At 32.5% G+C, this 24,190-nt stretch overlaps 1 protein-coding gene across 1 annotated transcript; it reads left to right on the top strand.

The window, feature by feature from the left end:
• Positions 1 to 1,304: 1,304 nt before the first annotated feature.
• On the top strand, positions 1,305 to 18,524 carry LOC130640956 (carboxy-terminal domain RNA polymerase II polypeptide A small phosphatase 1-like). The gene is made up of 8 exons (XM_057447577.1): positions 1,305 to 1,612; positions 11,343 to 11,572; positions 13,479 to 13,589; positions 14,174 to 14,230; positions 14,982 to 15,074; positions 15,523 to 15,621; positions 16,059 to 16,145; positions 16,790 to 18,524. The coding sequence occupies exons 1-8, from the start codon at positions 1,519 to 1,521 to the stop codon at positions 16,958 to 16,960; spliced, it is 942 nt and encodes a 313-aa protein (XP_057303560.1). The 5' UTR covers positions 1,305 to 1,518; the 3' UTR covers positions 16,961 to 18,524.
• Positions 18,525 to 24,190: the final 5,666 nt, after the last annotated feature.

Here is a 24,190-nt window from a genome sequence, read left to right as displayed (position 1 = left end):
TAATTTTTGCAAAGCAGTCACGTTGAGATATTTCGCGAAGTTCTTTAAATTAGTATCTTTCGCAATTTTAATTTTAATTTTAATTTTTTTAATTTTTTTAGGCCTATTTTCTTAATTGATCTAGCTCGTATCACGGAGGCTGGCCATTATTTTTATTAATTATTAATTATTATTATTATTTTTATTAACCACAAAAAAGAAACTTTGGCGAAAAAAACTAGAGAAAAGAAAACGAAAAAAATCTATTTGTTTTTCCAAAATGTTTCACGAAGTTCATTCTAGCGAATAGTCATTTGTAGTTATGTCGGAGTTTTTTTTTCGCGAATTGACCTTTTCGGCCATTTTCTCGTAGATAAATTTTTGGGAATAAATAAAATTAATCAACTTAAGGTATATTGTCAGGAAAAAGTAAACAGACGATTTCTTCGTTTTTTGGTTTCGTCAATTTAAATTTCAAAGACTACTCCTGCATTCCTTTATTTCAATTTCTTTTGCTTTTCCATTCATCCCATTGTTTGGTTTTCGTAACTTTAAGCGAAAGGATAGGCATCCTCGCTGTTTGTTACCTCTGCCGAAACCATCACAATTTCAGCTCGAAAATCAGCATTGCTTTATTCTACTCACCATATGCTGCTTGCTTGTGTAGTTGTATGTATCAGTATCAGTTTAGGATGAAATACGGGTAGTTTTGCTACCCGTATTATATCCTAATTTTGACAAAAAAAATCTTATCTTGCCAAAGCGAGGGCCGGTTTGAATTTTGCCGCTTCGGCAGGCAAAGCTGTGATGAAATACAGTAAACTCTTTTTTTATCTCAAACACTCTCTATCACGAAAAAGTATGTCAGCACTATCCCAAGTGAAGTAGAATTTATCTATCTCAACTTTAAACCTCGAACCAAATTTTCATCGCATTGTGCGCATACGCGTTAAACTTGATATTGAAAACTAATTAAATTCAAAGAATTGCATATTAAAATTTGTTTGTTAATCCGGAATGACATACTATGCATAATTACGGAAAAAGTAATATACTTATTAAGACCTGAATTTAATCACCTTGTGATTAATTACTGGCCACATTCTTCAGGTACTACAAAGGCTTTGACATTTGTGCCTAATTATATCACTGTTTTGTTTTTAGCCAATCTACCATGTTCAAAAAAATTAGGTGCATTCCATTCTGCTAGCAAGGTAGATATTTTTATTTACGCTCGCCTGCAATAGCTAGACATTGGCCTATCGCGTTTGCGTGGGACACTAAACTGACCAATCGGCTTTTATTTAATTTTTTTACTTATCCACTTATGTCCATCAAAACAGTAAGTCGCAAAGTGAGCAGTCAATCTCTGTGGTTTTCTGAAAGTATAAATGGTTGATTATAGTGTCTTTTAACGAAGGAAAGAATTTATATCTTGGTTTATTTTATGGCGTTATTGTTTTCTAAGAATCCTCAGAAAATCGTAGAACGTTCAATATCCTTGCTACACTGGCAACAACACAGTATCAGCAACTGCATATGGACGAAACGTCTATCATAACCCAAGTTCAAAAGGAGGAATGTCAACAACTTAACTCGAATGGCAATCATGTTCCAGTGTTAAATGAAAAAGGTAAACAGCACGTGCAAGCGCTACTTTGTTTATAACATTTAGCACCTATGTCTGTCGTGGGTTGTGCTAAATGCTTTTACTTGTCTTCTACTAAGAGAGAATGTTGTCAGCAGTGATATTCTTTTACAGTGCCAGTCTTTAAAATTTTTATTCTACAAAATACTAAGTTTCAAGATACTTTTCTGTTTACAGAACATTAACAACATTAGCAATCAGCTAGCTGTGCTTTACTGCCCAGATTGCGAAAACAGCCTGTTTTATAAACACGACAGTCAGATTTATGTAGCTACACATGCCCCGATTATGTTTTTTTTGCCCTGATAATGTTGTGGCGACCAGATTATGAATGTTGTTATAATGGCTGGTCAGGCATGCTGTGATTGGCTTTTTCTTTGAATTTTTGTGAATGTTAGTTAGTTAGATAGTTAGGAATTAAAAAGCAATACTATCCTGCAAGCGAGATAGTAATAAGTTAAATAAATTCAGGGGTCTATTGAGTTCCACATTTAAATTTAATATTATGTTTTACAAGTCAATATGACATCTCCACGTTGCTATTGTCTGTCTTCATGTTATTCGCCGGATACACAGATCCGGGGAAAAACATCCATTGTAGTTTTTATTAACGGCGTGACATAGTTTAATGCAGGTAAATATTGACCTCCTGCTAGTGAAATATTGACATATTATTGTCACAGAATAACAGATTCCTCTGCAAAATAAAACACCATGAAAACTAGGCATAGCGAAAGAAAAAAAGTTTTACCTAATTTTTTCTCCAAGATAGAACACCATAAAGAAAAAAGTCTCGATGTAATTTTTCTCTGCAGGATAAAACACTATTAAAAATTTAGCATAGCGAAAAAAAATTCTCTACATACAGTAAATCGCGAATCCCAAAATTTCGTTTCATTTGAGAACAACAACAAATTTGTCACCAGGGTTATTTGCTTGTCATAAATGATATAAAAGCCAGTCAGCCCTGATTACGTTCGTTTTATAAGTGAGAAATATAAAAATGTTGTACACAACCCAGCCTGCCCCGATTATGTTTGTTCTATAACTCACAAATAATATTAGACTGTTTTACATCAGTCAGTCTGCCCTGATTATGTGTGTTTTTTAGGTAACAAATGATATTAGACTGTCGTACATAGACTGGTCTGCCCTACATAGACTGGCCTGCCCTGATTATGTTCCTTTTATAAGTGCCAAATATTATTTTTCAACTGTCGTACATAATAAGCCGCCCTGTCCTGATTATGTTGCCCTAATTATGTATTTTCTGCCCTGTTTTAGCCGTACTTATAATCAGGGGATCAAATTTCAAATGAATTCAATAATTTTTTCTATTCTATTGCTGATAAAATTCGTTCTAAAATACCCTTTGCCAGCAAACATTTTTCTAGCTTTCTTGGCAACCCCATTCGCAGTTCAATTTTCCTTAATCATGTTTCCCCACAAGAAGTTGTTGATTGTATTAATTCTCTTGACTCAAAAAAAGGCACTGGTCCATATAGCATTCCTCCCAGAATTTTATCTTCTATAAATAATGTTATATCTTCCCCACTATCAGAGCTTCTCAACTTCTCAACCGGTGAATACCCCCTTAATCTTAAAAGTGCCAAGGTCATTCCTGTTTTTGAAAATAAAGGCTCAAAAATGGATTGCACCAATTATCGTCCTATCAGTCTTCTCTCTAATATTGACAAAGTATTTGAGAAGCTTTTGTATAAACGAGTTTATAGTTTTCTTGAAAAGTTTAAGGTTCTGTATAGTCATCAATTTGGTTTTTTAAAAAATTATTTTACTTCTCACACCCTTATGAACATCTCCAAAAGAATTCTTGATGCACTTGATAAAGGACACTATGCTTGTGGTATCTTTATTGACCTGCAGAAGGCCTTTGATACTGTTGACCACATTATTTTACTCAAAAAGCTATCTCATTATGGTATTCGTGGCAAAGCTCTCTCCCTTTTCAAGTCTTATCTTTCTGGGCTTTAACAATTTGTTTTTGTTAACAACACCACATCAGAAAAATTACCTGTGAATCATGGAGTACCTCAGGGCTCAGTACTAGGTCCCCTTCTCTTTTTGATATATATTAATGACCTTCACTCTTCAATTAAGTTCTCAGAAGTGCATCATTTTGCAGATGATACAAATCTTATTCACATAAATAGTTCTGCTAGAAGTCTAACAAAAAAGGTAAATTTAGACCTAAAATTCCTTTGGCAATGGCTTAATGCCAATATGATATCTCTCAATGCTAATAAAACTGAATACATCATCTTCAAACACGCCAATAAGCCTCTAAATCATCCTGTAAAACTTAAAATTGGTGGGAAAAGAATTTTTCACAGTAAACACATAAAGTATCTCAGTGTATTGTTAGACTCCAATCTTAGCTGGAACTCTCAAATTAATAAAGTTGCAGTCAAGCTTAAATGTGCCAATGGAGCAATAGCCAAAATTAGACACTTTGTACCACGTGATGTCCTTGTCTTAGTCTATCCTGCTATTTTTCATTCTCATCTGCTATATTGTTCTCAAATCTGGGGTCAACCAAGTGCTTCTGTTAAAAGGATTTATACACTCCAAAACTGGGCTATTCGTCTAATGTCTTTCATCAATAGATACACATCTGCTACCATTCTCTATGCAAATCTTGGTATACTTAAATTTTCTGATACTGTACATATGATTAATGTTCTCCTCCTACATGTATCATAAAACACTTCCTGATCCTATTTACTCAACACATGCTATTGACTTCACCCACCCCCGCACCACACGAGCACAATACAATGGTCTTTTGAAAGTTACCCACTCATGTACCAATCATTTTGGTACTAAATCAATTCGCCATCAAGCTATTATTTCATGGAACACCTTCCAAACTCATATGCCTCATATTAAATTCTTTGATGCCTCACTTATTATGCCCAAAGAGAGCCTCCAAAAACATATTCTTGCAACCTACTATATATAGTCACATGGTTTGTACCACACTCTACATGTTTGTTTTTTTTGTTTTTTTTTTGTCTTTGTTTGTCTGTGTAACCTAGCGTTTCCCTAGGCCTGTCCCTGTTTGTTCTTGTCCACTGTGACTATCATAACCCTAGCTTCTAGCTATTTTGGTAGCCTCCCTCCAACATACTCAGATATAGTTAACATCATCATCATCATCATTCTCGGCTTAACGTCCGTTTTCCATGCTAGCATGGGTTGGACGGGGTATATTAATGACCCTCTTCCAATCTGATCTAGACTGTGTTAGATCTAAACTCAACTTCCTCTCTATCAAGTCTGTCCTTATAACCTCCTGCCAAGTCTTTCTCGGTCTGCCTCTGGGCTTTGCCCCAGGAACTATCAAGTCTCTACACTTTCTTACCCAATTATCCTCCTCCATTCTTTCCAAGTGCCCCAGCCAATTCAATCTTCTTATCTGGATAACATCTTTAATTCTACAGAGACTTAGCCTGCTTCTTAGCTCATCTGAACTCTTTCTGTCTCTCAGACTGGCATTACACATCCACCTAACCATTCTCATATCATTCCTTTCTAAACGGTCAAGATCTTCCTGCTTCACTGCCCATGTCTCACTACCGTACAACATAACACTTCTTACACAGGCCTCATACAACCTACCTTTTACCTCAAGTGACAGGACTCTGCTAGTCAATAAAGGAAGTAACTCTCTAAACTTTTTCCAAGCAGAACCTATCCTGCAAGTAACACTTCTTCCAACACCCCCTTCACTGCCCAACATATCACCTAAGTAACAGAAGTTCTTAACTATCTCTAACGAGCCACTGTTGTACATCATTAAAGCTGGAAATACTTCATTCTCTATAATCTCACCTTTGCAACGCTTGCATACAAACTGTATGCCAGCTCTTAACCTTCCACTAATACTACTGCACTTCTTATGTACCCAATGCTTGCAAGTCTGACAAAAAATTCAGTTACTACCAACCCCTTTCCTGCAAACTCCACAAGGCCACTTCCCAACTACATAAATTCCCAGCTACATATATACTACATATAGTATATATAAAAATGAATTAATATTTCTAGGCTTTATATATTTACTGGATACTTGTAACTGTAGATTGTTGGTAAAAAATATATTATTATTATTATTATTATATTATCCAGGCAGAATAGTGCTGGATCAAAATGATTTGCAACAGTCCAGGATTGTTTTCTGATGTATTTTCCAAACCAGAATCAAAAAATGAAAATTTCAATTTGTGTAGTTCATGTTTATATAATCTAAAATCTGGCGTCACATGTAGCCCTAGGATAACATTAGATTTGCACCCTTTTCAGTGGTCACTACCTTTCTACGATATGTTTCCTCAAATATAAGTCAAGTGGTTAGCTATGTAACATATAAGTATATGTAGATAGATAGATTGTTGTGCATATTAAACATGTCTAGCCTCAAATATCGAGGGATATACCCTGTCTATTATTTCCTGGAGGGACCATGGCTTATATGGGGATCCCTAGAGTATTTAATGCTCATTTAATCTACAAAGACCCAATTACTACGGTCCACGCTCTACCAGACAACTCCTTGCAACATCCAACAGCCCACACATTGTGCTATCTCCCCAATTTTCCTCACATGGCTTGGGTTAACCCAGCGCTATAGTAACATTCACTCACCAATTTTGAATCGCCGCCAAGGGGAATCATACCCTGGTCTCTTGCACAAAGTACAAGAGTTATAACCAGCTACGGTACCATTAGCTATATATAAAGAAAAAGATTCCATCAGCTAAACATAGTCATCTGGGCCTATTTCATAAAATTAAAATTGCATTAACTTGAGTATAAAAAGAAATCTGACTTAAAAGTTGTTATGAATACAATTATAATGAAGTAGCTAACTTCAGCAAAAATTTCCCAGCGTAATATTTTCATTTAATAAAGCATGTCAGCAAACGCACTTCTTTTATTATTTTGTTTTATTTTATTTACCTTTCCACACATTTTATAACAACATCTTTATATCTTTCTCACTTTACATAATGCGTTGTTCTCAATGTAGTCTTTTAATTTGAAACAATTTGAGAACAACTTTATTGAGCTTACCTAACACTTTAAAAAAAAAGCTTATCTTATCCTGTTTATAATATGTTGAGAATTAGTAATTTGACATTTATTAAAAAAATTCAAATATATAATAATGCAAATATAAAGCCACATTCTCTTGTCTTGACCTGCTTTCAAATTTTTTTCGGAGTAAACCCAATTTGACGTCATTTTCAGGATGACAAAAAAAAGCCTGTGAACATGTTGCTGCGAAAATCATGTGAATCGAACTTTGGAGAAGAAAAGGAGTAAATTTTTGCAAGTAAATTTATTTTGTGAATAACTTTAAAATGTATGTCTACTTCCCCTATAGGTTTTTGCAAATAGAAAAATAGAAGTAGTGCTAATAAGCATTCTTCTTTTAGCCTTCCAACAGGTAAGAAACATGAGCTGCGTTGACAATCTACAGCCCCAGAATTTGTTGCCTGATGTCAAAGGCTAGAATCCCTGGGGACAAGGATAAGGTTGTGCGTAGACTCATTAACAGAGTAGGGGCTCTTTCAAAATGTTCCAATACCCCCCCCTCCTCCTCCTAGGTTCCTGGGACAAAGTTCCCAGAATAGGTAATAGGCCGCGAAAGCCCTTACCTTTTTACAACTTTGACTAAAGGTGTTTCAGCTTGTGCACCTGTCCTTTGTATGTTTACTTACATGATCTATGCTGTCAATAGCCCAGCGATAGTGAAGTTCTTTACTGACTTTCTGATTCAGAAACACTCAATGAATCAAACTGACGTAGATTTTTGTAACATCTGTCAAAAGTAAAATTCCTAATAAATTTTACATGTTCTAAGTTGTTGTTAAATGCCTTGGGAGGAAAATTTAATATAAAATTTATTTTAAAATTTGTTTTTAGATTTGTTTTAAAATCATTTCAAAATCATTTCCTATTTGCTTCCACCTATAATTCTTAGGCTTGAAGCTTACCTCCCACTTAGAAAAAAGTAATTGAAAATCAACTCAAAGTGTTGTACTAATTATGAAAATATTATTTATACTTGCTTTTATTTGTTTCCAAGATATTTGACGTTAAAGTTGCAGAATATTAGCTAGGGAAGAAACCCTTTTCGAGAGGGCCTGTGATGTCAATTCCCAGATGATAATTTCGCTGACTTAGTTGCAGCCTAAGATATTATATATACAAAGCAGTTTTATTTATACCATGCGGTTGTTTTTTTTTTTTTAATACTTGTAGTAGATACTGAGGAGGAGCTTGTAACAGGTACTGAAGATGAGAAAAGTCCGCAAAATTATTAAGTGATAAAAGGAAAATTAGAATATTGTGCTATCAGCAAACTATACCCCTTGTTTTAAGATGGCAAATGTGAAAATAATTTCTTGACAGATACAATTCTGGTTATGCTACTGATTTACATTTACAGATGAATGTATTTGATCCAAAATGGCAATTTTCAAGTGACACAAAGCTTTTCATAGTTTTGGTGGTAGGAGAAGAAGATAAAATGATGTAGCATTTAGAAAATAATAAAGTAAAAGAGTATAATTATAATAAGAAAAATCAATTTTGTGCTAGTTACTTCAGCTGGCTAAGAAGTAGTATCACTCTCAACTACCCCCTATTTCAAGCAAAGTATCTGCTATTTTATTTTGCATGCTTTATTGTGTAAATAAGTTAGATTTTGAGGTTTACTGAAAAATTCCTTGATGTATATATTGGGGAAAGTAAAGAGCAATTGGTTGAATCATGGAGGTGTAGATAGTCTGAGCTGCAAATGTATTGAGTTTATTTCAAAGTATTTTGTGAAGTTGGTTGCCTTTCCTTCATACTTTAGAGGTTTATTCTGACATTGTAAGCTATAGTTAAAAGGTACTTGTATTTGACTTCATAGTTGATAAGAACCATAATTTTCATGTTATAACAGGGTTGAGTTTTGCAGTTTAATGCAGTGCTAATAACAAATGAAAGGCTTTTTTTCTTACCAAGGTTGAATATTGCATTACAATTAAAGTAAACTTCAAGTACTTTTTTAGTGTCCTGATTTTGCACTACTATACCTCTTTTATTATACGTACCCAATACTTAATTTTTGGCAAAATCTGGAACTTTTTAACACTCCTTAATTCACTAGCATAAATTCTACTTTCATAGTAAATAATTGAATTTCCGCGCCCGAAGGCATAGGAAATTCTTTAAAACCGTCGTTTTTTTTTCTTTTGGAGCATTTTTTGAGAAAAAATCGACCCTGGGATTTCATGTTGCTCCGTCACACATGTAAACTTCGTACCCAAGCTCCTTAACTACTGGGAAGTCTCGTATTGACGTTTCAGGCTAAAATTGGTATTTGTTTTCGACAAAATTTAGCACAATTAACAAAAAAAGTATGCTGAACATAATGGTGACATCAAAATTTTGATTTTTGTCACCTAAATGCCATTTTAGGCCAAAATTGGTCCAAAAATTAAAACTGCTTTATTTTTGACAAAAATTGACACAGTTAATAAAAAAAGTATGCTGAAAATGATGGTCACATCAAAATTTTGATTTTTTGTCAACTAATGCCGTTTAAGACCATAAACATTTCAATCGCAAGACTTTCAACCATGAATGATAGGATGTATTTTTTGTTAGCAATTTCTTTTAAAATGTGAGTTTAAGGACACGTTTCGGTTTGTTTGCGTTTGTTGTAAGATATAATGTCACTGGTGTGCTTTATCTTCAGAGGTTCATGCACCACACCCCTTCGAATGTTTGGCACAATAACACAACGAATTAGCAGGTTTTCATCAAATATTTTGGTAGCGCGCGGAAATTCTTAGAGCCCCCAGGGCTTCTTGTTAGACCTTGATTTTACACACTAAGAATTTTCTATTGAAAAACAAGAAAAAAAATTAGAAAACTGCTATAAATTTTATTCTAACATCGTCATTTTTGACTACATAAAGAGATTATTGTTTAATCTTCTTCTGCTTTCACTTTTTTATTGTCTGTATTAATAGCTACATGTTATAGTAACGGAGTAAAAGTAGAGATCTCCATATTTAGATTTTTTATGTAGAATTTTGCAATTGATCCCTAGCTAAGTAATTTATTTAATTTTAGAAATCTATTTTGAAATTCATGTTGTCAGGTTTTATTTTGTCCAAAAAATATATTAACATAAACAAAAAAGTCAATGAAATAAACTCCCATTAATACTTTGTAATGAAGCATGATGTAACAAAATACTTTCTGGTCACACAGCTTGAAATAAAATAACATATCAAATTTCACTCACATGAAATTTATTGATAATGATTGTTTAATGATTGATAGAGAATAAATCCTGTGGCAGCCAAAACAAAAAGAAATTACCTGGCTTACTGGAAGATTGTAAGAATATTTATGTTTTTTATGTGTGCAAACTATAGTCTTTAAAGATGTCATGGTTGACATAAAGCATTATTTACTTTTAATTTTAGAAAGATTAAAAAGTCAGTGTGTAGAATTTCGTAGTTAAAATCTGTTATTTTTTTTGGAAAAAATTAAAGAATAATATTCTTTATTCTATTATGTTAAATTTACTGTTTTTAATGTTAAACTTGTCAGATGTTTGAATGTGCTTCCGAACCAATAACACCAAGTTTCCCAATTCCATTCTCATTCATTGGTTGCTGAGTTTACTGTAAAAACCTAAGTTAATTTCTTATCAATGAGATGATAATTACCAAAACTTCTATATCTTGACAACCAACGAAAGTTGTCCAAAAAGGTTACCAGACAACTTTCAAGCTAATTCTGTGTAGCAGTCAGGCACTCTCCAAATAATAGTAATTTAGGCTGAAATACAAAATATTTTTTGCTGTTTTCACCCCAGTGGTGAGCAAAACATGGGTTCTTTCGATTTTTAAGGTCATATAATATTCTATTTGGTGAATTATTAAAATATGCGATAAATATTGATATTACTACTTGGTTGCTGTGGGGAAATCCATGGGTTCGCCTGTCCAAATTTTCACTAATTGGCATGTACTTTGCTATGTGCAGTACCATTTTACGTAACAGACAGATGTATCCGGATATTTCAATATAGATGTTTTGATAGAATAGCAAGATTTTATTACAAATTTGTTAGAAATATTTTGTGATCCAATATCTTTTATTTATATCCAGTTCTGCAGATTGGAAGTCGTTTTGATTATGCATTTATTCAGTTTTTTAACCTCAATAATATCACTTCTATAAAAGAGCATGTTTAACCTTACTTTCAATTAATTTCCCTTTTGTTTCTGCATTTACTTTAATCATGCAAATTTATTGTAACTAAACAAAAATTCTTGAACTGTAATTAATAGCTTTAATTTGTTATCTTAATTAGAAATTTTATTGTGCTCTAGGTGATCCATCATTTTTTGTTTCAAATTTTGCAATTAGTATTCCTTTTGATTGTTGTGAAAGACAAAGAAAATGTGGTTGTTAGGATATTAATTTAACTTTAAAAAAGTTTTATAATATGCGTGATGAACTAGAAAAGAGATTGTGTGTACATTATGCATGAATGCTTCCACAGAACTGTAAATAAACTTTGCAAAAGTATGCAAAACATTCTGCTAATTAATCTCACTTCATTAAAAGTATAATTCATCTGTTGTTTTTAAATACTATATTATTTTATTTCCCTTAGATAACGAGCCTGCTCACAAAAAACAACGTAATCGTGGATTTCTGTCAAGCATATTTTGTTGTTTTGGTGGGAAAAGCTCATCGAAGTCACTACATCATAAAAACGGTGAAGGTACACAGACCAATATAAACACTACGGCTGCTGTACTCCCCGCACCTAATAATAACCAAAACACACTAGTAAAAGGCTACGAAGAAGATGAAAAAGAAGAAGAAGAAATCGACTCTGTGGTAAGTTTTGCATATTACATCCAAGTTTTAACAGCATATACACTATTCTTTAAAAGATAAGCATAGCAGTTAGTGTTTTATTGCATTTAATGTTTCTGTCATAGAATTTTAGAGAAAAAACCTGTTTCATAAACTTAAAAATAATTAGAGTAACTTTGTTTTTAAACTATGCACCGTTAAGTCTTGACTCATTCTTGAAAAAAGTTATAAACATACTTTAAAATGCTATTCTCTATGAAATATTATGTACAAATGATAAAAATTCATCTGAAGAAGTTTATTGGTTCGCTTTATTTCTTTTGTAAACACAGGTTGTTTTTTTAGAAACAATTTTAAATATAAACATAAACAGCACTCCTAAACATGGATCAAAACAATCAGTTCAAGTTATACTAGTTTCTGTTTCATTCATTGGAAAGATGCGTATTTTGTAATCTAGATTCCCCCCTACAATCTAAATGCCTCAAATCTCTTTCAGTTTGCATAAAAACAGCACAAAACTGCTTTTATTTACCTTTGATTGCAAAATACTTCAATAGTAATTTAATGTGTGGTCCATAACATAAACCAATATTGACAAATGTGCAAAATTTCAGAATATCACATTAAATAACTTTTTCGGATTTCAAGTTAATTAAAAGTTTAACTATATATCTCTATAATTAATCTAGTTAAAATAACATACAAAATGCTATATTAGGAAGTCCTTTTGTGTTTATAATTAAATTTATCTAATATATTGCTCTCCTGATATGAAAACTAAGTTTACTGTTTGTCCAACTTAGTTAAAATGTTTATGTTAGTTTGACTCGTCTTGTATAAAAGATTTATATCACTGTTTAATCAACTCACACAAAGTGTGATTAGTTGTTTGACATATCAAGACATATTTTTTATTCTGTAAGAAAAGACACCAACAAAACAAAACTGTTAAACTTGTAAGGACATTTCATGACATATCAACAATACGTTGAAAACAGTAATTTATTGTAGTTTTAAAAAGTTGACGGAAATTAAAATGGACGGTATTGTGGGTAATATATTTTCTTTGCGACGATTTCGAGAAAGCACGAGACAGTGGCGCCACAACCAAGTAAGAATTGCTTGGCATCGTAAACAAACGCTAAAGGTAATAATGTAAGTATTCTATAAGGAGATGGAGTGGAGAGGCTGGCTTTTACAAAGTTCTTTATAAAAATACAAAACTAATTTAGGTGTTCTTTCTTAGTGAAATAAATGACACTAACAAATGAAAGTTTTTGTTTCTGCTTTTTTTAAAAACATAAAAATGCATAAGAACCAAGAATATATTCAATGGCAAAGGACACTAACAAATGAAAACATTGTTTAAACTTTATTGTTATTTATTTAACTTTATTAAAAAAATGTATCATTTTGTTGTGGTAATTTAAAGTATTTTTTAGGTCATGTGGAATATATTTTTGCACTGCTTTTCCATATGCAAATATGTTGAACATTAGAACGTTTTTTTTGTTTTTTTTGTTATGATATCATTTTAAACTTATCACAATGGATGCAATTACTATTATGTGTAATGAATGAGTTCTTCCATTCTCCTGTTTTTTATTGTTGTTTTAACAAACTTTGGTAAGAAAAATCATTCGAAAGGAAGTTTTCATTTGTCAAACGAAAAAATTTGCGAACAAAATCATTCGTCACCTAGAGAAACTTTTGTTACTGTTGTCTTACATTTTTCCCAGTAAAGTAATATGCAAAGAAATTAATTTAGTCACTAAAGAAAGTGAAACAATATCTTAAGGGAGCTGCACAGGTATTGTTACCCAATATTAAGACTGGTAACATTTTTCTTGATCGAAATTAGCTAACCTTTGGTGAATTAGTTTTAAAGGAGTTATCCAGGTATTATTTTTCCTTCTCGTTTTAGGCGTCCCAACAGGAATCATTTTATTTGCTTCCAGCTCTTTGTCATCAAGACTTAAATAAAAAATGCGTGGTGATTGACCTAGACGAAACTCTTGTTCATAGTTCTTTCAAGGTATGTCTTTTAGTCTTTAGAAACACAACTACTTGTGTTGTGATAATTTTTCTTTATTTCGCAATCAAATTCTCTTGTTTATAGCACTACATGTATTCTGTTTTACAAGAAACCCATTTATAAGAAACCCATTTATAAGAAACCCATTTACAAGAAACCCATTTATAAGAAACCTATTTATAAGAAACCTAGTACTAAGACCTCTAAAATGTTAAGAAGTTTTTATAATTTATTTTAAAAAGAAATTTTTTGGAAACCTTGCGATGCAGTGCATAACTGCCTTAATGTCGCACATTTTCCTACATAATTTTAAAGAAGCGTTCACTTCTCTGTAAATTGCAGTTGCTTGTTACTTATTTGTTACATATACTCAAAAATTGGAACTAAAAAAGTTGACACAGGCTCAGTATTTAATATTTTATAAATTACACTAACATAAGAATCTTTTGATGCTTAAATCATGAAATAATTAAGAAACAAAGGCTAATATACTCGGTTTCTTATAAAAATGTGTATTAGAAAAAGAAACCATAGATTAAAATATAGCAGCATACAGATGACCATATATGACTATTGTTTTTTAGCCTGTTGATAATGCTGATTTTATTGTGCCTGTCGAAATTGATGGTACTGTACATCAGGTAATAATGTAAATTTGACTTTTTGCTTAAGCAAAGTATTATCTGCAAACTTAGGGCTGCTGACATCATCACGTAATGAGTATAAATAACAAATGATAGATATATATAAACGCAATTAAATAATTAGGTAAGTAATTAGGTAACAGACAAAACTAATTAAAAAAACTATAAAGACAACCTCAAGGTTTATAATTTTTTTTTGTATTATAAAACTTCTAAGAATGATATTCTTGGCAGCAATAGGGAAAGTCTTCAGACTTAACATTTCAATCAAACTTCAAGAAGTGATCCTCGTCGACAGTGCTGTGTTTCCTGTTTATTGGTTATTTCTAAAGCACCTGTGCTCCTATACATTGCAGCCATTCCATAAAAACATATAAAAGAATTTCAGCTTATTTGATTTTTGAAATTGAAATTTAAGATTATAAATAAAAAATTTAGCGACTGTCACTAAGTTAAGTTAGTTTAAGCACAGTTGTATATAGTTCATTCGTTTGAGCATAGAAAAGGTCTTAAGCTGCAGTCGGCATTTTACTCAATACCTGAACGTAAATAGCTGTTGACAATAGAACGAACGCAAGTGATTAGGAATTAACTTGAATGTAACATTAGGTGATATAATTCTAGAACTGGTTGTGCACTTGTGAAAAATCGTTTACCATAACATTTATATTTTCACATTTTTGTTATTTGAAATACATGGCAATATTTTTTATTTTTTTTTGTTAACTTGTGTTTTTGCTATGTTTAGGTTTACGTGTTAAAACGGCCATATGTTGATATGTTTTTGAAAAGAATGGGAGAGATATTCGAATGTGTGTTATTTACTGCTAGCTTAGCAAAGGTAGGTTGAAAATAGTAGAGAAAAACATTAATTGATTTGCAGTGTTTCTGATTCTTTCACCTACAAGAAAGACACAACTATACTCTGTGAATTCATTCATACAGAGTCCTTTAGTCTTTAAGAACTGTTGAAATTCAATTTTTTCATAATTTTTCTGTCTATAGTTTTGATTCAGCAACTACACTGTACATATTTTTAGGTTTTTAAAAAGCTAATTCTGAACCCAATGTTTAAAATACTTGACAGAAGTATTTTATCCTACTAAGCGGGCCTCAACACCCCATGGTGGGCGTTGTATTTATATTACAAAAAAGTAGTTATAAATGAAAAGTTCCATTCTATATTACATGTTTTCATTTGTAGAAAGAGTATCACCCACTTTAAAAATTCTTTTATTTACAGTATATACATTTATTTTTACTGCAAGTATGTTATCTTATCATTTTAGTATGCAGATCCAGTTGCTGACTTATTAGACAAGACAACGTGTTTCCGCTCGAGACTGTTTAGAGAATCTTGCGTGTTTTACAAAGGGAATTATGTCAAAGTAAGCTTCGTTCCATATTGAATAAGAATTACTTTGCGCATCACTAACATATTGCCTGGCAGTGAGCGGGATACCCGCGGTCTACAGAACTGGCAGCCGCAGACGAACCAACTACACTACGTGCGGCAATATGTTAGTGATGCACGCAGATATTTGAGCTTCGTTTGTTTCTTTCTAACTGTTGGCATCGAGTTTTTGCCTCAGATATTTCCTATAACGCATACTTTAACAATCTGATGACTTCTCTTATTTTAGTTTGGGGTATTCTAATTTCTTTCTTGAAAAAAAAACCTTGCTAAGTAATTCTGCTTCTACCAGAACCTATGAATCTCTGATGAAATCTTAAAAGATGTTCCCACCATCTATTTTTTAAATTGTATTGATCCAATTTTTTTTAGGATTACCCTTTCATTTCTTTGTGTAAATCGATTTTTTAGGATTTAAGCAAGCTGGGGCGAGATCTTCATAATGTTGTTATTATTGACAATTCACCTGCTTCTTATATATTTCATCCTGAAAATGCTGTAAGTTACTTTTACCTTTAGTATATAAGTGTGCCGATGAAATGTTGGCTTGACCATAGAACTGACTAAGGAAAACTTCCCATTAATGTTTATTTTTTAGAAAAAGTTACTCTTCAGTGTGTTTTCATGATTTTTTACACCCACCTGTCTGTCTCGACCGAAGTGAGTTTTACGTTGGGGGTATCATGTAACTAAACTGAAATGTTTTTAATTAACTTCAGTCAAAGAAAATTTTTAGGTAAACATGTTTTAGTTACAAAGCCAGATAAAGTATAAAATGTAACTAACTCGTTTAAAGACTACATGAAAGAGGTAATGCAAGTTGGGACATTAAAACGACGACCGGTATAAAAAACTGTCCGCTACATGGATCTTTTGTTATGACAATTTGACCGCTCTTTCATTCCTTTGGAAAAGTGTCCGCTGTAAAGAGTGTCCGCTGTAAACCTTGTCCGCTGTTATGTTCACTCTATGTGGATTAAATTGGATTACATGGTGAAGGGGTGGTAGGGCCAGGTAGGGATTGAGGAGATCTAGGGAGGAGGCTTAAAATTTACATGACACTATCTGTTACAAAAACGAAATGTTCTTTCCTTCTTGTTTTTAGGTAATAAATCTTTCTCCTAAATTTGTCTTATTTATAGGTGCCGGTGACGTCGTGGTTTGACGACAAAGATGACACTGAGCTCATGGACTTAATTCCATTTCTTGAATCCATCAGTTCCGCAGATAACTGTATTACTGCGTTGCAAAACAATTACAGTAGATACAAAGCGGGCCTCAGATTAAGTGGAGTAAACGGGGGAGAAGGTTAGTGTGTTATATTCAGCGTGGTTCATTCACGTGGGTATTAGAAACAGTCCTTATTAGTAGAAAAATGGATAAATTTTGAAAAGAGCTCGCTCCAGGTTTCGAGGATATTTTTACATGAAAAAAAAGAGTTGAAAATGACTTTATTTTTATTCAATATTTTTGCAACCATATTTTTTTATTCCTCTCTTGTAATAGAATTTGATATTTTTCTAAATTATTTACTATAAAATAAGGATTTTTTTTAAAAGGGTTGAAAGCAGTCTTTTCGTAATTGGTGCTGAAGAAACACGCACGCAGGTATCGCACTTATCCCTTGTTATCGTCTAAATAATTCCTAGCTTGAAATTGATTTGACTGAGAAAGAAAACTTTTCTCTTTTTCGGTAAATATTTCGATCCCGTGAAATTTTTATGACATAATTTGCATCGGCCAATAAACAGGCATGATTTAAATTATGTAAATTTATTTTATTGTATCGATAATTATGTAACGTGAAATATTTTAATCCGGCAGGCGCGCTGCGCTACCAGAGGTTTTTGCAGCTTTTTTATCTAAGTGGAGAGATTGAAAACCTTTTATGCTTAAAAATGTCCGTTATGACTCTTCAGTGAAGTAAAGATGAACAATAAATATGGCATAATTCATTGTTTAAATTCGTCAAAGCTAAAGCAACTCATTGTTTTTTTATGTACAACAGATTTTTTTTCCGCTGCATAAAATTCCCTCTCAACCTAAGGTTACTTTTCAAATGATATTAACCTTTTTTAAAATACGATGGAGAGCTCGTTAAAATTTAGCGTATCTCCACCGGTGTGTTTAATTGACTTTTTTAACGCAATACAGTAGTTATCGTAATTAGTATGTCAGATTTTTCGCACCGTTTTTTTGTATGCGAAGAAGCGCAGAATTATTTTTCTAAAAAAAATACTATGTATATTTCTATATCCTTATCATAATTTATGTACATATTCAAAGTTCTCCTGGTTTTCTTTTTTTGTGTCAATTTTAATTTGAATGCAATTTTTCTTAATTTCCTTATTTTTTTACTTTCAGTTTAATTACAAATAGTTTAATAATTTTAAAATTTATACTTATTTTTCTGTACGATAACCAGCATATATTTTTTGGAATTTTTTGCCGTCGCCAGTTTAATAATTAGCGCATATATATATAGATTATACAAAATGTCTGAAACAATTATATGTTGGCGTGGAACAAACTCCTGATGTAGAAATGTGAGCATCACTACGAACCGCTCTCAAATTGATTTTATCTACCATTGAGTTGATGTGTTAGACATGAAGTACCGCCTTTTTATTTGAATTAGATATAGCTTTTCTCATGGTAGGTTCGAACTCCTAAGAACTCCTTCGCTTCTTTTTTGTGGTTGAGAACCGTCCTTCATGTTATTCCGCCCATTTAAATTATATCGCCCTTCATATTATTCGATACCGTATAAATGTCGAACTTGTAACTGCATATGCGTATGTTCCATTTTATCTGACGTGCTTTGTATATTGTCAAAAATTTTACTACAGTCTCAATGCAATAAAATATGTACGGTTACTATCTGCGTTTTCATTTCTTATTTTTTACCCAATTTCATTTATTTTATATTTGTTGGAGGTAAATACAGTGTTTTCGATGACAGGTTTTGTAACGCTCCTGGGAAACGCGAAAGTTTAATTATCAGTGGATGAAAAAGAAAAAACTGAAAAACGAGGGGGGGCTTAAAAAATATTAACCTAATTTTATCGAGTGGATTGTTATATCAGACGTATTAAATCCATTTTTACTTGAAGAGATACTTTCACTTCTTATTGCTACTACCTTACTCGTTTTTCAAGGACTCTTTTTCACTTTCGTGATCAATTGTAGAATTAGGTTTATAATCGACCGAGGGAAATATTGACAATTTCTTGTTAGGAGAAAGCGTTTTTTGTTTGTTTTTTTAATCAACCTTTTTATATTTTTCAAAATAAACCTTTTTTAGGAAATTTGTTGCGAACTTTGTGATGTCATAGAGTTTTATGGTCGTGTGAACCATGACTAAACCTTCATAAATTTAGATCGTATGACCACTCAAGCCTATCAATAATTGGATTCCAAATATTTTTTTCAATCACCGTTGATTCCAATAATTCAGCTTGGTGAAACTTTGCGTCCAGTCGAGTCGAACAAAAATTTAAAAAAAATTATAACATTCATTTTCTTGTCTAAATATAAAATTTAAAAATTACAATTTTAACTCCGCTCAGAAATCATTGTTATAGGTACTTTCTTTGATTCAAGATGAAAACTCCTCGAAATCTTCGATATCAATATTTCGCTTTTCTTTCAGCGATTTTAGTTCGTCTAACACTTGACGTTTTCGGCATGGCGATTCTAAGCGTTTGCAAATACCACAAGCCGATCTAAGACGATTCTAAAAAAAAAACATTTTTTAATAACAAAATGAAATCACATAAACACGTTATTGTATGCTAAATATTTTTCTTCGAACCTAATCGTAAGCCTTTTAAAAAAATATGTCTGTTTGCAGCTATCATTTTGACTTACAAACAGACAGGCAGGCGTATTGCGGCCATCATAATACAGACTAGTCGGTAGTCGGTGGACAGCTCGCAAAATTTGCATTTCTTTTTTTCGTAGCACCACGTTTTTCTTCCGGAAAATCCCAAAAGAATTCGTCCATTGCAACAAAAAAATTAAATGGATAAAAAATATCGCGTTTTCTATTTTATGTTTTCGCACGACTTTTCTTAGGCGCAAACAGAGTCGGTAGCGCGTATAAATCCACAGGTTCGCATATCCTTTAAATTAAGATTTATCGCATCTGCTATTTTGTCTTTCTGTAACACGAATTAATAATATAGAGATAGATAACAATATTATAACCCTTTTAAACTGATAGGGCGTACTGCTGAAAGTAGAGCAATATTTATTTAGTATATGTTTACACCTGTCTTTTCAGTGCAAATCATGCGTACTGAAAAAAATAGGTTGAAAAACATAGCGTATAAACGTTTTGACAATGAAAACAGGAGCAAGCCAAAAATCTATATTGATGCTAGAAATTTAAGTGACAGTTCGTTTGTATTAGTTAGTCAGTCTGATTGTATCATGGTGTATGAATAATTGAGACATAATCCCATGTAAACAACCATCTCAGCTTTTTTACTTGTCGATTTTTTTCCTAAATTATTTCGAAGAGAAAGATCACTATTTTACTTTAGTGTTGGCTGCCACGCGAAACAGGGTTTCCAAACCTATTAACTTTCTTTTAATTTAAAATTTGACATTATGCTTACATCGACAAAGTAGTTGTCATCTTACCTCAGATCTTTTTCCTCTGTAATCCCCTTTCTCCCACATATTGTTGCCCCCTGCAACAATTGCATTCACAGTCACCATATAGCTGACACATAGAACAACACAAAACAATATCAATGAACTATTCATGATGGCAAAAGCAAAAGAATTTTTCACTTTAAATAAGCTTGTTCTTCTTTTTCAAGTTCTTCTTTTGAAGTGCCTGTATGTGCGAATTCACTTCAAATTTATAGCCGCCGCGCTCAGGAAGAAAAGAAGAAAAACGATTGAAAATAACACATAATTGTCATTTGTTTATCTACTAAAAAGGATGTTAGCAATAATGATGTGAAACAGCAGTTCATAATTATGCTAATTTCCACTGCTCAAAACAACTTAAATGAACGAGTAATATAGCAAATAAATATTGGTAATTTTTCTTTCATTTAGACCTAAAATATTGTAGGTCGTGGCGTGTTTTTAATTTGTATTTATTTATCATATTTAATTTTTCATTCAATGGCGTTTTGTCTTGTCGTTTTGTTGTAAATACTTAGTAATCTGTTTGTGAGTGGTACATATTGCTTTATTAAACAATCTTGGCTTTTTTTTTCAAAGACAGCTGCGGGTACTATATTCTAAAACTTCTTTCTTTTTTCAAGTCATATTGTATGAATCACTTTTTTTTATCAACTTGTTTGCAACGCGTCTGCACATCTATATATTTTAAACGTTTTATCGAGAATGATTTTGAACCAACAAAGGTAACCATAGAAATTATCACACGTTGTGAAAATCTACGGAAATTCACACGTCGTAACTCACAGTTACCACATTTGTCCCTTAGACAGAGACAAACAGCATTGAGCAGCCATTTTGGACAGAAGTTTTTGTCGTCGTTGGTCTGTGGAAAACACATTCCACACATTGGCGTACATAATTCATGAATCTCTATTTTGTGCAATTCTAGCATAGGTACTGGTATTAAAAATTGATATATCACACGCCCAAATTTACCAAACTATATATTTCGCGTGAAAATTAGTTTCTGCAGGAACAGAATGAAAACATCATTTATCTGATCTGATACTACGGTCAGAATTGGATTTGAATTTGTTTGTTTTTTTGTTTTGTTCAGCTACTGACAACACAAAAGAACAGCGAAATGTGTTTTTTTTAAGGGAAAATGCCACGTCGCCCAACATTAGAGATGTATCTATAAAACCTTGAATGTCAACACACGACAAATCTTTTAGATTTTTAATAGTAGGGTTTTAAAAATTTAAATTTTCCCTAAATGGCACAAACTTCAAATATTTTATTAAGGATGTGGACTAAGAATTTCCTGGCTAACAAAAAAAATCCAGAAATTAACTTTGTGGGGGAGTGCAGAGATTAAATCAGGAGAAAACATAATACACAAATAAGGGAACGAAATAAAAAGCAAGCAAGCATTAATATTACTTAGTTAATAAATAAATGTTAAAGAGTTATGAAAAAAAATTCTAGACATTTCCTTTTATCTTATTAGCTTTATTCATGAACACGGTCAGGCAGTGATTTCCCTGCTTGTCAGGAAAATAATAATCACGATGTTGTTTCTAATGACGCTGCTTTTGTTGCCTTGTCCTTCAACCTCGTCCAGAGTCTGGTGGCCCCTGAGCCGTCTTACTTACTTACTTAGCGTACATCTTCAATCCAATATTTTAACCAGTTTTGAAGAAAAATCTTCACGCACGTTTAAAATTATCGTTAAATATGAGATTGAGTTAGCCTAATTACTATCTAAGAAATGAGCTTCTCTGAACAGGCTTGACAAAAGTTTGAATATTTATGTCCAAAATGGTTGCGCGCAGCTTTGTCCCCCACTCCCTCAGGCGTGGTACCAGAGTAGTGATATCTCTTTTGATCTTGTCGCGCAGAGGTCCGTCTGCAATCTTAAACAAATCAATTTTAAGATTTTGGCTACAAACGTTGCGAGCTAGGTAGCTACATGATAAAAAAGCACCCTAGCCTAGAGTTAATGTGTATGTATGTTCTGTTGAGGCTTTTTATTCAGTTTGGTATTACTGCTATTCATCCCAACCAAACTAAATGTTTCTTTTGTGTTATTTTCACCAATCTGATTTTCTCTAAGTTGCAACTTGAGTTGTGGCTAGCTATAGCTCCTACGCTATAGGTGCCATCAGCCAAAAAATCAAAACGTTTATTCTTTTTAAAATTCAACAGCAGTCCAGATTAATCTCTGATGTTTTTTGCACAGTTTAAGTTTTCCTCAAAATTATTTTTGTAACAACAGGCTGCAGGCTGTTTTTTCATTTAAACAAGAAAATTAATTTTGGAACTTCACAAAAATGCAAAATAAAATTACTGGGTGATGGGTTTAGCTAGACAGGGTGTTTTTACCGAAGATGTGAAAAAGTATATAAGCATTTCGACATGATTTACCTGTACTAACAGCTCAACCAAGTAGCACCGATGATTATTTTTAAACTTTCACGGGAAATTATTATGCAAAAAAAATTGCTGAGCGAAAAGGTTGTAGCTTGTGTTTTTATTTAAGCTGAGGTTGCAGAAAAATTACTTTTAGAAAATGCATTATATCCGACAGGTTTTATTGTTGTAAGCAATCCATCGATTTTGTGACACACCGTATACCTGTACTAAAAGTCAACAACTTGGATGAAAAAGATGGCCTGTATGCACTTATCAAACACTAGCCCACTCAGCTAGTTCGTTATATTAATGCTCGTATTTTGTGTGTTCAAAATGGCTGCACCCAACTTCACTCCGCCCCCGCCCTCTTTTGCCTCCCGCAGAGTAATACATTATGATGACGGGCTATCGCTGAATTCTTCTATGAATGAACAACTAGCCTATGTCTATTCACGTCATTAACAAATGTGGAAAATTTAACTCTTTTCAGGAAACAGCTATCATCATTTTACTCTTTAGTATAAACTCAACTTGAATTTAATTAACTAATTGAATTTGCCAGGGATTTAATTTTGGAGGAAAGGTGAAATCATTTAAATTTACCGATTATACCAACTCTGTATCAAACTTTCTTCGATTACGGTATTCTAGTATTCTGCTTGAAATAAGTCTGAGGTTAGAAACGAATCAACGCAAATTTTTCATTTGAACTTGTGGAACAGCAAAAAACAGAAGAATTAAGTAATAAAAGATTAGCAACATTAAACCCGGAACATCTTAACTAGTTAAGCTAAGATTTTTTTATCTTTCTTGAATTATTTGTTTGGCTTTGTTTTTACGAATTCAAATAAGATAAATCTTTTCACGCCTACTTTTAACTGTTAATTTCAGACTGTCACGCTTCACCTACTCGTTAATCATAAAAATATCCTGGAAACAAGTTTACTTTTTATCCACAGCATGTGTTCACGTAAAATTTGGGAGTGAAGACTTCTATCCTTTTTCTCCAATCCAATAAATAGAGTTTTTTTAAGAAATTTAATTACGCAATATTTTTTGTTTTGTTTTTATATTCTTCGTAAAATTACTTAGAAAACTCTAAATTCTATATTTCACCTGTCAGTATAGCTTTTTAGAACTAAAATAGATTGGGCGATGTTTCCTCAGTAACTATTTAACCACGCTTCACAAATTCCCTTTTAATAGGGAAAGTATTAATAGGTATTACATAAATAATATTACATAATAATCTTCCGTCACCTTGAGGACAAACAAAGTTTATTTTTGGTGTTATTGATAATAAACCAATCTCGTTCCCAGAGCTTCTTTTTGATTTCGCGCTAGCCACATATCAGAAAGCGAAAAATAAGCCCTATGAAGAACATTGATAATATACTTTACTTCAGACACACTAAAGGTGAACTTCTGAATTCTTCAATGTACGTGTCTTTGCATCTAAACCATGGAATTTAATCATACAACAA

The sequence above is a fragment of the Hydractinia symbiolongicarpus genome, chromosome 4, assembly GCF_029227915.1.
Source record: "Hydractinia symbiolongicarpus strain clone_291-10 chromosome 4, HSymV2.1, whole genome shotgun sequence".
NCBI classification, from domain to species: domain Eukaryota; kingdom Metazoa; phylum Cnidaria; class Hydrozoa; order Anthoathecata; family Hydractiniidae; genus Hydractinia; species Hydractinia symbiolongicarpus.
Note: the sequence above shows the minus strand (reverse complement) of the source record. Positions and strands in the feature narration are given on the sequence as shown.

Coding starts and splice junctions, on each gene's coding strand:
- LOC130640956 (XM_057447577.1), top strand. CDS start 1,519: ATGGACGAAACGTCTATCATAACCCAAGTTCAAAAGGAGGAATGTCAA. Junction 11,573..13,478: donor AAGAAGAAATCGACTCTGTG/GTAAGTTTTGCA, acceptor TTCTCGTTTTAG/GCGTCCCAACAGGAATCATT. Junction 14,231..14,981: donor TTGATGGTACTGTACATCAG/GTAATAATGTAA, acceptor TGCTATGTTTAG/GTTTACGTGTTAAAACGGCC.